The sequence below is a fragment of the Chaetodon trifascialis genome, chromosome 13 (assembly GCF_039877785.1).
Source record: "Chaetodon trifascialis isolate fChaTrf1 chromosome 13, fChaTrf1.hap1, whole genome shotgun sequence".
Lineage (NCBI taxonomy): Eukaryota > Metazoa > Chordata > Actinopteri > Chaetodontiformes > Chaetodontidae > Chaetodon > Chaetodon trifascialis.
The window spans coordinates 25,510,001-25,524,947 of NC_092068.1; the positions used below are offsets into that span (position 1 = coordinate 25,510,001).

General features: G+C 46.9%; 2 protein-coding genes across 2 annotated transcripts in view; both read right to left on the minus strand.

Annotated features, from left to right (window-relative positions):
• The window catches only part of LOC139341670 (spectrin beta chain, non-erythrocytic 1), a 92,302-nt gene extending 89,421 nt beyond the window's left edge, over positions 1 to 2,881 (minus strand). Inside the window, exon 1 of the mRNA XM_070978295.1 lies at positions 2,760 to 2,881. The gene's annotated coding sequence lies outside the window, so the exon portion shown is untranslated. The remainder of the gene's footprint in view (positions 1 to 2,759) is intronic.
• A 5,211-nt stretch (positions 2,882 to 8,092) lies between these two features.
• LOC139341441 (acylphosphatase-2-like) lies at positions 8,093 to 12,692 on the minus strand. The gene is made up of 4 exons (XM_070977985.1): positions 12,555 to 12,692; positions 12,245 to 12,261; positions 11,490 to 11,599; positions 8,093 to 9,003 (listed from the first exon to the last, which is right to left on the minus strand). The coding sequence occupies exons 1-4, from the start codon at positions 12,622 to 12,624 to the stop codon at positions 8,889 to 8,891; spliced, it is 312 nt and encodes a 103-aa protein (XP_070834086.1). The 5' UTR covers positions 12,625 to 12,692; the 3' UTR covers positions 8,093 to 8,888.
• Positions 12,693 to 14,947: the final 2,255 nt, after the last annotated feature.

Here is a 14,947-nt window from a genome sequence, read left to right on the forward strand (position 1 = left end):
ACACACACACACACACACACACACACAGGTGTGTTTACAGGTGGAACAGAATGGCTGCGAGGACGAAGACGAAGACAGAAATAAAATAAAAAGTTGCCAGATGTTTTGTCTGAACAGAAGCAGCTGAACGAGAACAACAGAAAACTGTGAAATCGGATTTAAATCACAGAATCAATCAACACGATCAGTCTGAGCAGCTGTCAGTCATCAATGAAGCTCAGCGCTCGATCGATAACCGTCCATTAAGAGCTCTAAACCTCCATCGCTGGACTCAGCTCTTCGTCTTTACTTCGACTCTCCAGTCTGCAGAAACGAGCAGCTGAACACGAGCCTGCCGGTAAAGTGATGAAGAGGAGCTCAGGACTGTTTGTGACGCTGCAGCACAGACGATGATTTACGGCTCAAATCTCCCTCTGCATCACGCCGGCTGGCCGAGCCAAATCAGCATCATCGCCGCCGCCGCCGCCGCCGAGGTTTCAGAGGAGCGGAGGAAGAGTCTGATTGCGTTCGTGTTCCCTGCAGATCGTTTACGAGCCGAAGATTCAAACCTGCTGACGGACAATGTGACTCAACACCTTCAAGAAATGACTAACTGGAGGCCAAAAACACCTAAAGTCAGAGGAAACGGCCCTGAAAAGGGTTTTAAGAGTTACTCCAAATTAAAACCACATTTCCCATAAACCCTCTGGGTCCCACTCTCTCCTTCTACTTCTGGCTTCGCTCCATTTCGTTTAAAGAGCCTATAAACATGAACAGAAGCCCTGAAGCTCCGACTGCGTCAGCAAACGTCTCATGGAAAGTTCAAATGTGCAGAAAAGTCTGAACGTTCGGCCATGTTTGATGAACATTAATGAATTCAGTCGCGTTCAAAAGCAAAACGTTCGAGCTGCTTTGATCCGCTCTGCTGTGATGTGTTCAATGGAGAAAAGTCTGTAGGAAAACAAGCTTCTCGCAGCTGAGCTGCACCGATTGTTCACCTCCACTGGAGCTGCTGCTCATAGCCACGTTAGCCGCTACTAGCATAACACAGCAGAGCCTCCCAGTGAACTGTAGGCGATCAAGATGCATTGTGGGTAATGATGGCACACGGTTTCACTTTGAAATCTGCAGCTTTATCCTTTTCAAACTGCAGAAGAAAGTTCAAGCTACGATTCCCAGCTAGCTTTATGAGATTCATGCTCCCAAACAGAAGATCTTAAAGTCAAAACAAAGACCTGAAGTCAACTGAGGGACCTTCGCCTCCTGACCTTTGACCTCCCTGTGGGGGCAGGCCATGAAACTCTGCTGTAAACATTCCTTAAGTTTCTTCCTCAACGCAGATTTACATTTAAAGCAGCAGCAGCTGAACGACTCGACACCAAACTGTGACGCTTTAAAGGCTCCAGTCAACAAGTGGCCAAATGTCTCCAGTCACTGCATCAAAGACACCAACAGAGGGGTGGAGGAGGAGGGGGAGGGGGAGGTGAGGGCGAAAACAGAGAGGGGAGACGGGGAGATGATATGAGGTGAGAAAGAAGACAAAGAGGAGATACAGTAGAGGAGAAAGGAGAGAGGAGTGTGGAGGAGGAAGAAAGAGAGAAAATTAAGGAAGGCTGAAAACAGAGAAGAGGAGAAAAGAGGGTGGAAAGAAAACAGATGACGAAGAGAGAGGAAGAGGAGGAGGAAATGGGAGAGGAGAGGGGGAGAAATGGAGAGGGGGAGGGAGGAGGAGAAAGCAGCAGTCCAGCCTGTATCTGATTACATAATTGCTCTACAGGATTTGAAACTGTCTGCGCAAAAAACGCCTCGAATCAGCAGCGATACGCTCCAACGCAACTCCAGTGACCTTAAAACACGTCCAGAGCTGCAGGAGAACCACCAGCTGCTCCTGCAGGAGGTGCAACCACCAGCTGCTCCTGCAGGAGAACCACCAGCTGCTCCTGCAGGAGGTGCAACCACCAGCAAGTACCACAAGATCACAGTAACACCTCCATTTACAGCCACAGGAGGAGTCTCCTCCTGTGACCGACTGCTTCAAACGACAAGAAGAAAACCACTGGAACACAGCTCACACGCAGTTTGACAGAGTACAAGTACACCATGAGAGTACAAATACACCATGAAAGTACAGATACACCATGAAGCACACAAAGTACTGCAGTCTCTGCAGGAATACTAGAGAAGTATAATGAGAATATTCCAGAGTGTTTACTCTGGGGCTGAGGTCAGCAGAGGCGACCACGCCTGCACCACCCTCATCCTCATCTTCATCATGGAGATCAGACAGAAATCCCTCCATCAGTGAAACTCTGAGCCTTTGAGAGGAGAAACTGCAGAGTTCACCTGAACAACAAGCAGCAGCTCTGACGCACTGAAGGCAACACACACACACACACACACACACACACACACACACACACACACACACACACACACACACACACACACACACAAGTTCAACAACACGATGCAAAGCGGGGAAAGCAGAGACACACAGCCGGGGAGAGAGCTCGCAGTCCGGCTTCTCTGTGCGCCATCGCGCCGCTGCTGCACCACAAAGCGGACTGCGCGGGTTTACCGGCAGGTCTGCTGAATTAACCCGGGAAAGGAGGCTCCTAACCCGAGACAGCGCATCAGAGTGAGGACACACGCCACGACCACAGCCGTCGTGGATGTGGATGCTTCCCCAGCCACGGACACAGACACAAATCCGTGAGAAATGAAACAGCAGCAGGATAAACGACCCGGACCGGCTCGGCTCGGCCCGGGTTCGCACTCACCTGAGGGCCGACAAAAGCGCAGTGGAGTCCCGCTCGGAGTGAAGGACGGACGGACGGACTGCTGAGAGCTCGGAGCAAAAACAACGCAGGAGCAGAGTCCTGAAATCCACCAATCCTCCTCTGCTCCCCCCGCCCCGCTCCGCCTCAGCGCGGCCCGGACTGCAGCGCCCGGTGCGCTCCGTTCATACACCGCGCTGTGCCGGCGGGGCGGCGCTGCTGCGCTCCACTCAGCCTGGAGGAGAAACAACACAAGCAAACAGAAGGCAATCACTTCATTCATGATGATCAATGACCTGATCAGTGAAGATTCAGTGTTCATACAGAGATCAATAAAGTAAATAAAGAAATCAGAAACATCACAACTTGTTTGTTCATTTGTTTTGTTTCATTAATTAATTCATTAATTATCAAATAAATGTAGCACAGTAAAAGGTACATTTCAGTTCCAGTAGAAGTATAAAGTGGCATAAAATCCAAAATTGTACTTGGACTTGAGTAAAAGTACTCACAGTACTGCTGTGGGACAGTGTACTTGAACTGTAGCGCAGATCAGAGCCACGAAATAAAGAAGTCAGTAAAATCAGTTGTTTGGACTGAATTAGCCTGCCAGCTAGCTCACGTGCTACAACGACAGGACCCGTCTAACAGCTGGAGCGCAGCCCGACTGAGCAGAAAGAAAGTGACTGAATCTGCTTTTTAAAGAAGACTGAGCTGAATTATTGATGATATTGATTATCAAAGGAAGTTTTTCAGCCTCTGCTCTTCATCAATGACAGCTGCTGAGTTATTGATCCCATGTGCAGAGTTTTGTATTGAAGCTGATTGATTCAGTATAATCTCTGGAATTCCTTTATTGTCATTGCACAAACAAACACAGCAGTGAGATTTTGGCGATGAAATGTCGTTGCTTGGCTTCCGGATTACAACAGAGATGGAATTGTGGGGCAGTTTAAAAATTAAAAATATAGTCTATATAACTAAAAAAAAAAAGAAAGAAAGAAACAAGAGCTAAATAATAATGAGTGCAATAGAGAATAAATAGATAAACAGAATGTAAACAACAGAATAAATAGTGCAAAACAGAATAACCAGTATATAAACAGTGTAAACAGAAACATTGTAGCTGTATGCGAATATTTTATTAATGTCTTTCAAAAATCAGATAAACTTTATCATCAATCACAAGGCCACACCAAGGTGTGTCATGTGGCTCATGAATAAGACGCACAGTGGAATTAAATAATTGATAAATGACTTAAATAATCAATTATGAATAAATTCATCATCCAAACTTCTTTCTGCCATCTGTTCGATGGCTTTATTGATATTTTTTTCAATCAATTTTTAAACATTTGTTTACATGTATTTGCATGTATTTCTTTGCTAGTTTTTTTTATTAAATTTGAGGTTAATTCACATTGAGTATGTGTATAATTCATGTTTTCATCACTCTGGAACAGGGATTAAAAACTGTGTTCTGCAGTACAGAAACTGTCTCTGCTGGTTCATCCTTTAATTTAACCCAGTGTGCAGGTTTCCTATATTAGAGATTATGTTTGATCTACGGGAGCCTGTAGGGTCAGAAAGCCAGTAAACTGTTTGCACCATCAGTGGAAAAATAAAATTTAACTTGATGTTTCTGTTTGCTGTGTGACGATGCATTTTTATGGTCCATCTGAACCACCTGAATATCTCCACCCCTCAAAGCTGCACTGGAATAAATATGAAGCGCTTCCAACTCCTTAAATCTGAGTGAGGCGGAGATTCAGCCAGCAGGGAGGAGGAGGGAGAGGAGGAGGAGGATGGGGAGGATGGGTGAGAGTCTGCAGAGACTGAACGATGCCAAACAGGCCTGACTGTGAAAAGTTGGGGATGAATGTGATCAAACACGATGAAAATGAATAAAAACCACCAACTGTCAGAAAAATAAGAATAAAGCTTTGACTCCTCAGCGACTCTTTGACGTGATGACAGCAAACACTCATCTGGTCATGCTGTTGGCGATCCAGACACATTTCCCATCAGGCCGTGCGTGTGCAGGGAAATTTAATGCTGACCCTGCTCTTATCTCCACCTTCACGCCACCACATCCTCCCAGTCCAGCAGACAGCAGAATCCCTGCAGCTCCCTCCTGCACTCATCTTTAAAAACCTCCTACTCTGATGAATCACCACACATGAGCTCCATTTGTGCGTCTCAGCATCGCTTTGCTTCAGTCACCTCGTGTTGACGCAGGGAGAAGGACGGAGACCGATCGGCAGGAGCAACCCTGGAGCACTGACCCGGTGATTTACAGGTCAGAGGACGTCTGAGGTTAAGACTGGAAGTTTTCAGTGTGTAAACTGTCTGAAATGTATTTTAGAGATGTGTCATCACTCACTTCTTATATATAAAGATCATCATTAGAACTATAAAGATGTGACTGAAACTGAAATGCTGCTGAAAGACGAACCACGTGAAGCTCAGAGCTCTGAAAAGACTTTGATGAGACGAGAGGCCTGGACATTGTGATGTCCTGCTGTCACGTCATGATCAACACACAAACACTGAGAACGATGCATTCAGGGTCTGAAGGACATCCAACCATGCTGTGTGTGTGTGTGTGTGTGTGTGTGTGTGTGTGTGTGTGTGTGTGTGTGTGTGTGTGTGTGTGTGTGTGCATGCTGGCAGAATGTGATCTGGCCTTGAAGGACTTTTTGGTCCATTGATGACACACACACACACACACACACACACACACACACACACACACACACACACACACACACACACACACACACACACACACACACACACACAGCTAGGCCAGTGTATGCGTGTGTGTGTGTGTGTGTGTGCAGAGGATTATCACTCAGATACCAGACACCGTGTAGAAATGTCCAGCAGACCGCAGCCATACTTGTTTTGAGGCAGAGGAGGGTGAGGAGAAGGTCGAAGGTCGTGGAGGTAATTCCCATCATGCAGCAGCTGCCTGAGAGCAGAGCTGCGTCTTTTCAACCTGCTGCTTTTTTTAGGTTCTGTCAGGACGCCTGAGAGGCAGAAAGCCCTCAAACACAGCGAATGTTCACGGAGATGGAGCCTCGTCTTATCTCCAGCGCCACCATGAGGCCGAAACCACAAAGTGTAACTCTAAAATGAGCCAGATCTGCAGTATTTTTAGGTCTTTAATGAACATTGAGGCCTGAAGGAGGCAGTTTTCAGACTTCAGACGGTGATTTGTGTGAGATTTTTAATGAATCAGGTTTCTATTTAGTCTGAAAACAGTTTTAAAATGAGATCACGGTGGATTTGATTGTGCTGCTTCTTAAATTTTGATGACCTGTTCCGCCTGTGGGACGCTCGCACTCTGCAGCACTTCTGGTACTCATGAATCTGAACATGCATGAACACTTTAGACTTCCTTTTTTTCAGCCTCTGTGGACTTTTCATCTACAAAACATGACAGAGGACACGGCTGACGCTGAAGGAATGTGTTGCCTCTGTCTGACAGGCTGTTACAGTGTTTTCACTGAGCTCATTTCACCTATCACACATAAAATCCACCAAACGTGAACAGAGCAGAACAAAAGCTGCTGTTTGTGTTAAATGGCAGCTTTTCTCTCACGGCGGAGTTGGACTCAACTTCAACGTGTTGCCTGGTAACAGCTGGCTGTCAGCACCCACTCAGGTGTGTGTGTGTGTGTGTGTGTGTGTGTGTGCATGTGTGTGTGCGTAATGTGATGAATAAGACTAACTGTGTGGGCAGTTAAAGTGCCGGGCAGATATTCAGAGAGAAAATAGATGGACAGAGGAGAGGAAGAGGAGGAGAGGACTGGAGAAGGCATCAACCCACAAACACTTCCAGGCTGGGGGGCGTTTCCATGGCGACCACCACGGGATGCCAAGCCGGTTGCTGGGAGAGGAAGAGGCGGAGGAAGAGGAGGAGGAGGAGGAAGGAGAGGTCGAGGCCGGTGGATTTTTTCCAGCTCTTCCACAGTGATTGGAGAGTGTGGGTGGGCTCGCTGCCTTTCTTTCATTCGCTCTGAGGTCTCTCTCTCATGGCACCGCTGTGAGCGTGGGGGGGGGGGTGCTCTGTTATTAGTGTTTGCTGAGATATTTGCAGCAGATTCTGCAGCAAACAGAAGAGAAAGTGTGAGAAGTGCTGCTGGAGGTGTGAGGCGTTCATGGACAGACAGCAGGCTGGGAAAAGGCGGTTTCAGATCAGGCCTGTGGCGATCTCTGGCACAGAAAGGTGGTTTTAGCTTCCAGACACTTCCTGTTGAAAAGGTTTTTTACGGGTGAACTCCGGGCCGACAGGGTCAGAGCAGCTCACCTGGACAGGTAGGCCCACGTGACGTCATCAGGCCTCCTGCACCAGGTGGGTTCATCCTCTGCATGAGAAACTTTAACTGAACGTCAAGGAGAGAACGTCAGTAAAGAACAACGAGGAAATTTGCATTGCTCAGGTATGTTCGTCTGTACCTGAGCTGTGATTGGCCGTCATGACAGGAGATGAAGGGTCAACAGTCTGTCCACCTTGTGCTTCAGCTGTGTGTGTGTGTGTGTGTGTGTGTGTGTGTGTGTGTGTGTGTGTGTGTGTGTGTGTGTGTGTGTGTTACTGTATGAATGTTATTACATCAAGATCCTCCTCAAACACACACACACAAGCATCTAACACCTCCTCTTGTCCTGATTGTGTGTGTGTGTGTGTGTGTGTGTGTGTGTGTGTGTGTGTGTGTGTGTGTGTGTGTGTGTGTGTGTATGAGTAATGTCTTGGGATGAGTTGGCATCACGACAAAGCGTCCACTTCTAACAGTGTATCCATGGAGAGCTGGTCCCTGAGAGCGTACGTACGTACGCACACACACACACACACACACACACACACACACACACACACACACACACACACACACACACACACACACACACACACACACACACACAACCTGCTCCTCTGAAAACCAGGTGTTTTGTGACAAAACTAGATTTTCAAAGAATCAGTTTTAGTTTCTTTACTTCACATTTTCTGCTGAATGTGAGTTTAAATGCACACACACACGCACACACACACACTGCAGTAAACAGGAGCTCTGTTCCTGCTGCGTCAGGGCTTTTGTTGTCGTCGCCGTGGCAGCCGATCAGGGATTCTGGCGCTGTGATTTAATTGGATCAGACGACAGGTGATCAGGTCACGTGACTCACCGTTATGTAATGACAACAACGCCGGGGTGCGTTTGTTCACATCACACAGACACGCAGCGGCAGAAACAGTCAAAGCACAAAGTGAAGGAACATCACAGTGAAGAAAAGCATCGTTCAGACGGGGAATGTTTGTTTGTTTGTTTGTTTTTAGAACAACATTCAAGCACTTTAACATATCTCATCATAGCATTAACACATATTCGCTCATTGGACAGGCAGCAGAAATCCTCCTTTCTGTGGCTCAGAGTTACTGATTCAGATCTAAGATTCAGGTTCAACAAGGTGACGAAAACTTCATCTTTGAAAAAGCTAAAATATGAACATTTATCAAGCAGGAAGATGCTGAAAAGCTGATTCATGCCTTTATTTCAAGCTCACCCGACCTGACCTCCAGAAAGCTCTGGAACAAAGACCCTGCAGACGTCAGGAAGCAGCTGAAAGCTAAAAACTGATCTCTTCACTTCAACACTTCACGAGCTTTGACTGATTTTACACTTTTCATGCACTCCAGTTTTAACTTCACTGTATTTGCTGTTAAATTCATCCTTTATCCATTTTTATTCTACGTCCTTTTCAAGTAAACCACTTGGTGCGTGTCATTTTTTATCGTAAAGCTGGTGTGAGAGGAGCCATGTAAATCAAGTGTAAATGAGAGGACAGTGTGAACCGGCTGTGACGGGGACAGATCGTCTCGTCTTCGTCTCTCTGTCGGGGGACAGAAGGATTCACTGCAGCAGGTTTGTCTTTCATTGTGAATAAAATCTTACCCACCAACAGCAAGTGAGCTCAGGCTTCACTGCTCAAACACTCCAGCTCAGTCTGCCGCTCGGTCTTCATTCACAGGACATCTAAGTCACGACAGTCAGACGTGAACACTAGAAGCAGCTCTCAGGTTTCTGCGCTGGGGAGGGAAGAGGAGCTCTGCGGGGTCGTTTGATTCGCTGGTCAGAAGCGGGTCTTGAAGCCGGACAGCTCCAGCTTGTCGATGCTCCTCTGGTTGCTGAAGGAGGCTCTAGTGATCCGACTGCTCGGACTTCCTTCTTTACTCAACCACACCTTCCTGTGGAGGACGCACAAGAGAAGAAGAAGTTCAGACAGCTGTGATTACGTCGTATCGCTCTGACTCTTTAATCTGAGTTTGATTAAGATTCAGATGAATCAGACGTCTCTCTGCTGGCAGATTAACACACAGTCTGTGTTTGTGGAAGCAGCCTCAGCGATCGCTGGACGGACATCATCATGGCCGCTCGTGGGACAAAGATCACAACCAGCCCGTCGTGGTCAAGCAGAGTCTGAACGACCAGGAGCATGATGGGAAAATATCAACATTCCTGCAGCTAAATTTAACCCTGAGAGTCCGAACACAAAGACTCGCCGTGCTTTTATGACTATCTGATGATTCTGTGTGTGTGTGTGTGTGTGTGTGTGTGTGTGTGTGTGTGTGTGTGTGTGTGTGTGTGTGTGTGTGTGTGTGTGTAGATTAGAGGAGATTTCAGCAGATCAGGGTCACGTCCATGAAGCAGCACCGACTGAAGCTCAGCCAGACTGAGCGAGCGAGCGAGCAAGAGAAAGACAGGAGAGAGAGAGAGAGAGAGAGAGAGGAAGAGAGGAAGAGAGAGAGAGGGAGAGGAAGAGAGAGAGAGAGAGAGAGAGAGAGAGAGAGATAGAGAGAGAGAGGGAGAGGAAGAGAGAGTTTGTGAAAGAGAGACGAGCTGTCCTACTTTTTCTTTTTTGGCAAAAAACAAACAAACTCCATCGACTGTCGACTGATCTGCTGTGACCTACTACTCTACTGTACACACACACACACACACACACACACACACACACACACACACACACACACACACACACACACACACACAGCTTAGTGTTAAGTCTCCAGCAGCTGGATGTTTGCTGCTTTGTAATCTGCTGCCGTTTTCCTCTAAAACAACACACTGATCCCTGTGATCCACACACACGCTCTCTTTGCAGACTTGTGAGGACCCTCGCTCACATTCTGCAGCCCCTGACTCTAAAAAGCAGATTTCTGCTTGTCACAAACTCAGTCCTGTTGTTTTTTAGCTGTGAATAACTCATGAAAACCACGTCTCAAAGAGCCGATAAAGGAGAGCAACAAGTCCAAAACCACCAGTGTTTTCTGACCTGACCCCCATCAGCAGGTGACAGCAGGTGACATCACAGGCCTTTGAACAGGTGACAAATGCTGCTGTTCACACTGTTTCCATCATGTTTCATCCATTCATCCAACTCATGTGAACACCAGACATCTCTTCTCTCTCTCTCCATCCTCGTTTCCTCTCCAAATTTTCAGCATCTTTCCATCAGTCTCTCTCTCTTTTCCTTCGTCCTTCTTTTTTTTTTCATGTTTCAAGCTGCTCGGCTTTCTGGGAATTTTTTTCTCTTAGAGGAAAAAGAGGAAACCGCCCACTCGCTCACCTCCCACCACCTGCTCGCTCTCTCTCTCTCTCTCTCTCTCTCTCTCTCTCTCTCTCTCTCTCTCTCTCTCTCTCTCTTTCTCTCCTCCTCGTCTCCTCCTTACCTCCACCCATTCTTTCCCTCTCCCCTTCCTGTTTCCCAGGCTCAACAGGAAGTGAGGTCGTGGTGAAAGTGGAGTCGACGGGAAGGACATGAGGGTGAGTGTGTTGACACGGAAAAGACCCTCGATAGAATGGACGGAAATAGTAGAGTGTGTGTGTGTGTGTGTGTGTGTGTGTGTGTGTGTGTGTGTGTGTGTGTGTGTGTGTGTGTGTGTGTGCGCGTGTGTTAGAAATCTGTGTATAAAAGTCACAGCCGGGTCAAAGATGATTAATTCGCGATTCAAACCAAACACAAAGCTGTTCCTTGATCTCGTCATTGGGTCCTGATCCAAAAGTTATCAACAGTCAAAACACAGAATTGATCGATCGCCTGATCCAGAAACTAAACTGAGCTGATAGAAAGCAGAAGGACGCTGAGTAAACTCCACCCGCCTGGTGCTGCCAGGAGGTGAAAGCACACCACACCCAGCGGTCAGAGAGGACAGAGCAAACTGAGCCTCAGTGTCATGATTGATTATTGGTCATTAACAGTCAGTCTGTGAGCCTATCAGAGGAGTCCACGGTGATGTGTTCAGGAACCCGTCTCTGATCAGGTCATTCACGGTTTTTCTGCTCCAGTGTTTGGACTGACTGGAAAAAGGCCAAAAATCACACTTGAACTTCAAGCAGAAGGGAAAGCATCGAGGTAAAGAAGGTAAAGAGCGCCATCTGGTGGCTGGAGGGTAAAACACACCACTGGAAGTGATGATCAGACTGCAGCGTTTTTCAGGAATCTGCACGTTTCTCCTGTTTGTCACTGCAGGTATTTTGATTCAGTGTTCTTCAGGTCCACATAAACTCGTTCACACGTCTTAAATAAATAAACCAGCAGGCTGTGAGTTTTTTCAAATGTGCACAGATGCTTTTAAACTGTTAAAGAGAAATCTAAGATAATAAAATCAGACACGGCGTCGTGGCACTGAAGTGTTTTCTGTTCTCGTGGTGTGACGGTGTGTTCACTCACATCTCCTCCACCATGTCAGCCGGACCCTGGACCTGTCCCACCACCGTCCCGCCGTAGGTGTTCTTCACCCAGCCCACCAGGCCGAGCCGCAGACCCTCCTTCTCTGTGTACTGCAGGAAACACGGGGTTAATATTCAACGAGTACCAAAAAGTTTTCTCATCACAACGAGACTAAACGAGGTCAGAGAGGCAGGTCCGGACAGTGAACGTGGTTCAGTGGCTCAAACCACCGGGGGCCCAGAGCTTCTCAGCTGGGAGGGTCAGGCTGATGGTCAGCTGGGCTGACGAGGTCTGACGAGCTCAGGTCCTGTTCTGATGTCCCCCCTGGTCTCAGGTCTGTCCCACTCTGACACCGAAAGACCTCGATGGTTCTCTTGATGCCACCTGAGGCCTTTCTGCTAATCTACCCATAATTCATAGCAGTCAAACATTAAAAACAGTGGCAGGGGACATCCAGAACAAAAAATTCAAACAACTCCACACCTCAGAGGGAAATGTTCTACAAGCACATCTGAAACGATCAGTCCATCAATCAATGAGTGAATCGATAGAAAATAAATGATCGTCTATTGTGATTATGGCTTCATCTTATTGAAACATCCCAGTTTTTAAGGGAAACACAACAAAGAGCCTCACGTGAAGGCATCGCAGCGTTCTCTTAAGTGTTTGGTGTGCAGGTCGTTAGAGCTTGCTGCTGAACTGAAATGTGGATTTGGTGGTAAAGAGAGACGTCAGGAGGTCACAGAGAAACTCACCATTCTGAAACAGACTCCTGTCAAAAGGCAGAAAAGAGAAAATGTGTTAACATAAGAACCAGAAAGCAGCAGCTCTTCATGAAAACAGCAGGTTTCTGAAGCTCTTTAGTCACGTCTGTCTGCATTTCTGTGGAAAACGAGTGAAGCGAACAGCTCGGCTAAATTCAGATTAATGTGTCGCGAGGCTGCAGGAGGAGAAAGAGCAGCAGAGCTAAATTAAGCAGCAGAGGGTCAGTTTACAGCCTCGGCTCACACGGCAGAGCCGAGGAGGAGGAGAAGAAGAAGAGCGAGGAGGGCTAATGATACAGACCCTGAACATGACCGAAGATCTCAAAGTCCACCGACACCAGTCTGGGTCCTGCCGGGTCACCGTCAGACATCCTGAATAAAACCCTGGAGCAGACGAGGAGGCTGAAGGAGGGACTGCTGCCCGAGCTCTCTGCTCCGTCCCTCCACCTCTCTGCACCAACAGGCTCACGTCTTCCTCCACATTCTTTAAAGGACACCATCACCGTGGAGGACGTCCAGGCTGTGCTGGTGGTCTTTGTAGTCCTTTAAAACTACAAACACTGTGCTGTGCTATTTATAGTGACAGATATCATGTCCTCTGGCTCACTGAACCTGCAGGCTGCAGCAGAGTTGGGCTGATTGTGGATCAGTGTCGGCGCTTTCAGCTGCGTTCTGGCACCAAAGAACCAAATGAACCGGTTCTGAACGGTGGATCCGGGTCAGTGGATGGATCCAGGATGAGAATCAGGTCCAGCTAAAGCAGATGAGTCGGCTTCGGCTCAAATGTTCGTTTAAGCTGAAGCTTCTTTCAACCTGCACTGATTTGTTTGTCCACTTGGGGGCAGCAGAACCAAAGACTGAACAAAACATATCCAGACCTGCTGATCACACACAGTCACCTGATGTGTTGCACTCAGCAAACAGCAGCAACGTGATGACGTGAGTCATGTTTGTGTCTCCTGATGAACAACAGTCCGGTCTTCTCTCTCTTTCAGCTCTGTTTTTGGTCTCCACCTCTTCCTGAGGGACATGTCTTTCTCTTTAGCTGCTAAATGCTGCATTATGTTCATGTTTTTAACGCCTCTTCTCTGAAAATGACGCGATGGAGCTGCAGGTTCAGTTCATGATTCTCCACCAGCAAACTGATGTCAGTGTTGTTTCATTCACTGTTAGAATTAAATATTGATTTTTGCCACTTTAACTGTAAAAATACATAGCTAATGTCCCTAATTTAATAGTGTTTCTTAGTGTTTATTTTGGACGGATGAAACATTTCAAAAGTCCGCCACAGTCCCAGTAAAACCTGATTAAATTAAGTGTATCTGTGCACAGATCCAGAGCTTATAGTAATGCTCTCTCCATTAAAACACAGTTTTACATCACAGATGTCCAATTTTCAACATCTGTAAGAATGGATGGAAAACAGAGTTTGAACAGTGGATAAAAAATACAAATGTTTTCTGTCGAAGCTCCTCGAGTGTTAAAATGTGCTTCTATCTTTGTTTTCTGTGTTTTTACATTGAATATCTTTGATGGACATTTATATTTACCTATAGTGGACAAAAATGGACAAAATGTTGACAGAAAAAAACACTAAGTTTTTAATACGACCAGCTGTGTCAGATTCAGGAACACGAAAAGGTCGAAGGGTGAAGATGTTTTTTTAATGTTTTCATTAATGAGTCAAATATTTTCATTACAAACAGAAACAGAAAAAAAAATGTGTGAAAATATGAACCAGAAATATGTTCAATACTTAAATCGTCCTCTAGATGTCAGTCAAACATCAGTAAAGACAGCAGTTTGACTGTGGCCTCACACACACACACACACACACACACACACACACACACACAGTAACACAGGACAGAGAGGATATGTGTGTGTGTGTGTATGTGTGTGTGTGTGTGTGTGTGTGTGTGTGTGTGTGTGTGTGTGTGCGTGTGTGCGTGTGTGCGTGCGTGCGTGCGTGCGTGCGTGCGTGCGTGTGTGTGTGTGTGTGTGCGTGTGTGCGTGTGTGCGTGCGTGCGTGCGTGCGTGCGTGTGTGTGTGTGTGTGTGTGTGCGTGTGTGTGTGTGTGTGCATCATTTTCAGCATTAGATCTTCACACTTTTTTCAATAAGGTGCATTTCTGGAAATGTTTTTCGTGTTTTCAGTTCTCAGGAATCAAACGTTTGCACAGCGGAGACGTTTCGCAGCTCTTCAAAGACCAGTTTGAGGGTTCAGATTCTGGTTTTGGAGACCAGCTTTGATTCTGGTTTAGTCTGAGGTCTGGTGGTCTGGTTCACCTGCAGTCAGCCCACCTCTCTCTCATGATTTTCACTGATGAAGACGAGGATGTTCTGACACGTGAAGCTGAACGTTTGTGTGTGTATTTGATTCATACTGTATGTATATACAGTGTGTGTGTGTGTGTGTGTGTGTGTGTGTGTGTGTGTGTGTGTGTGTGTGTGTGTGTGTGTGTGTGTGTGTGTGTCCACACCATCTAGGAAAATACTTGGCGATCAGACCATCACGTCCCTCTTTAAGCCCTTTAATACCCCAGAACACAGTATAATCTCTACACACACACACACACACACACACACACACACACACACAGAACGAACATTCAACAATTAGGGCAAACAGACTCTAACAGCCCCCCCCCCCACGCACACACACACACACACACACACACACACACACACACAG

What these genes read in the sequence shown, in the direction of transcription:
- LOC139341441 (XM_070977985.1), bottom strand. Translation starts at nt 12,624, where the DNA reads ATGTCTGACGGTGACCCGGCAGGACCCAGACTGGTGTCGGTGGACTTT. An exon ending in GCTGACATGGTGGAGGAGAT is followed by an intron (nt 9,004 to 11,489) that starts GTGAGTGAACAC and finishes CGTCCTCCACAG; the next exon opens with GAAGGTGTGGTTGAGTAAAG.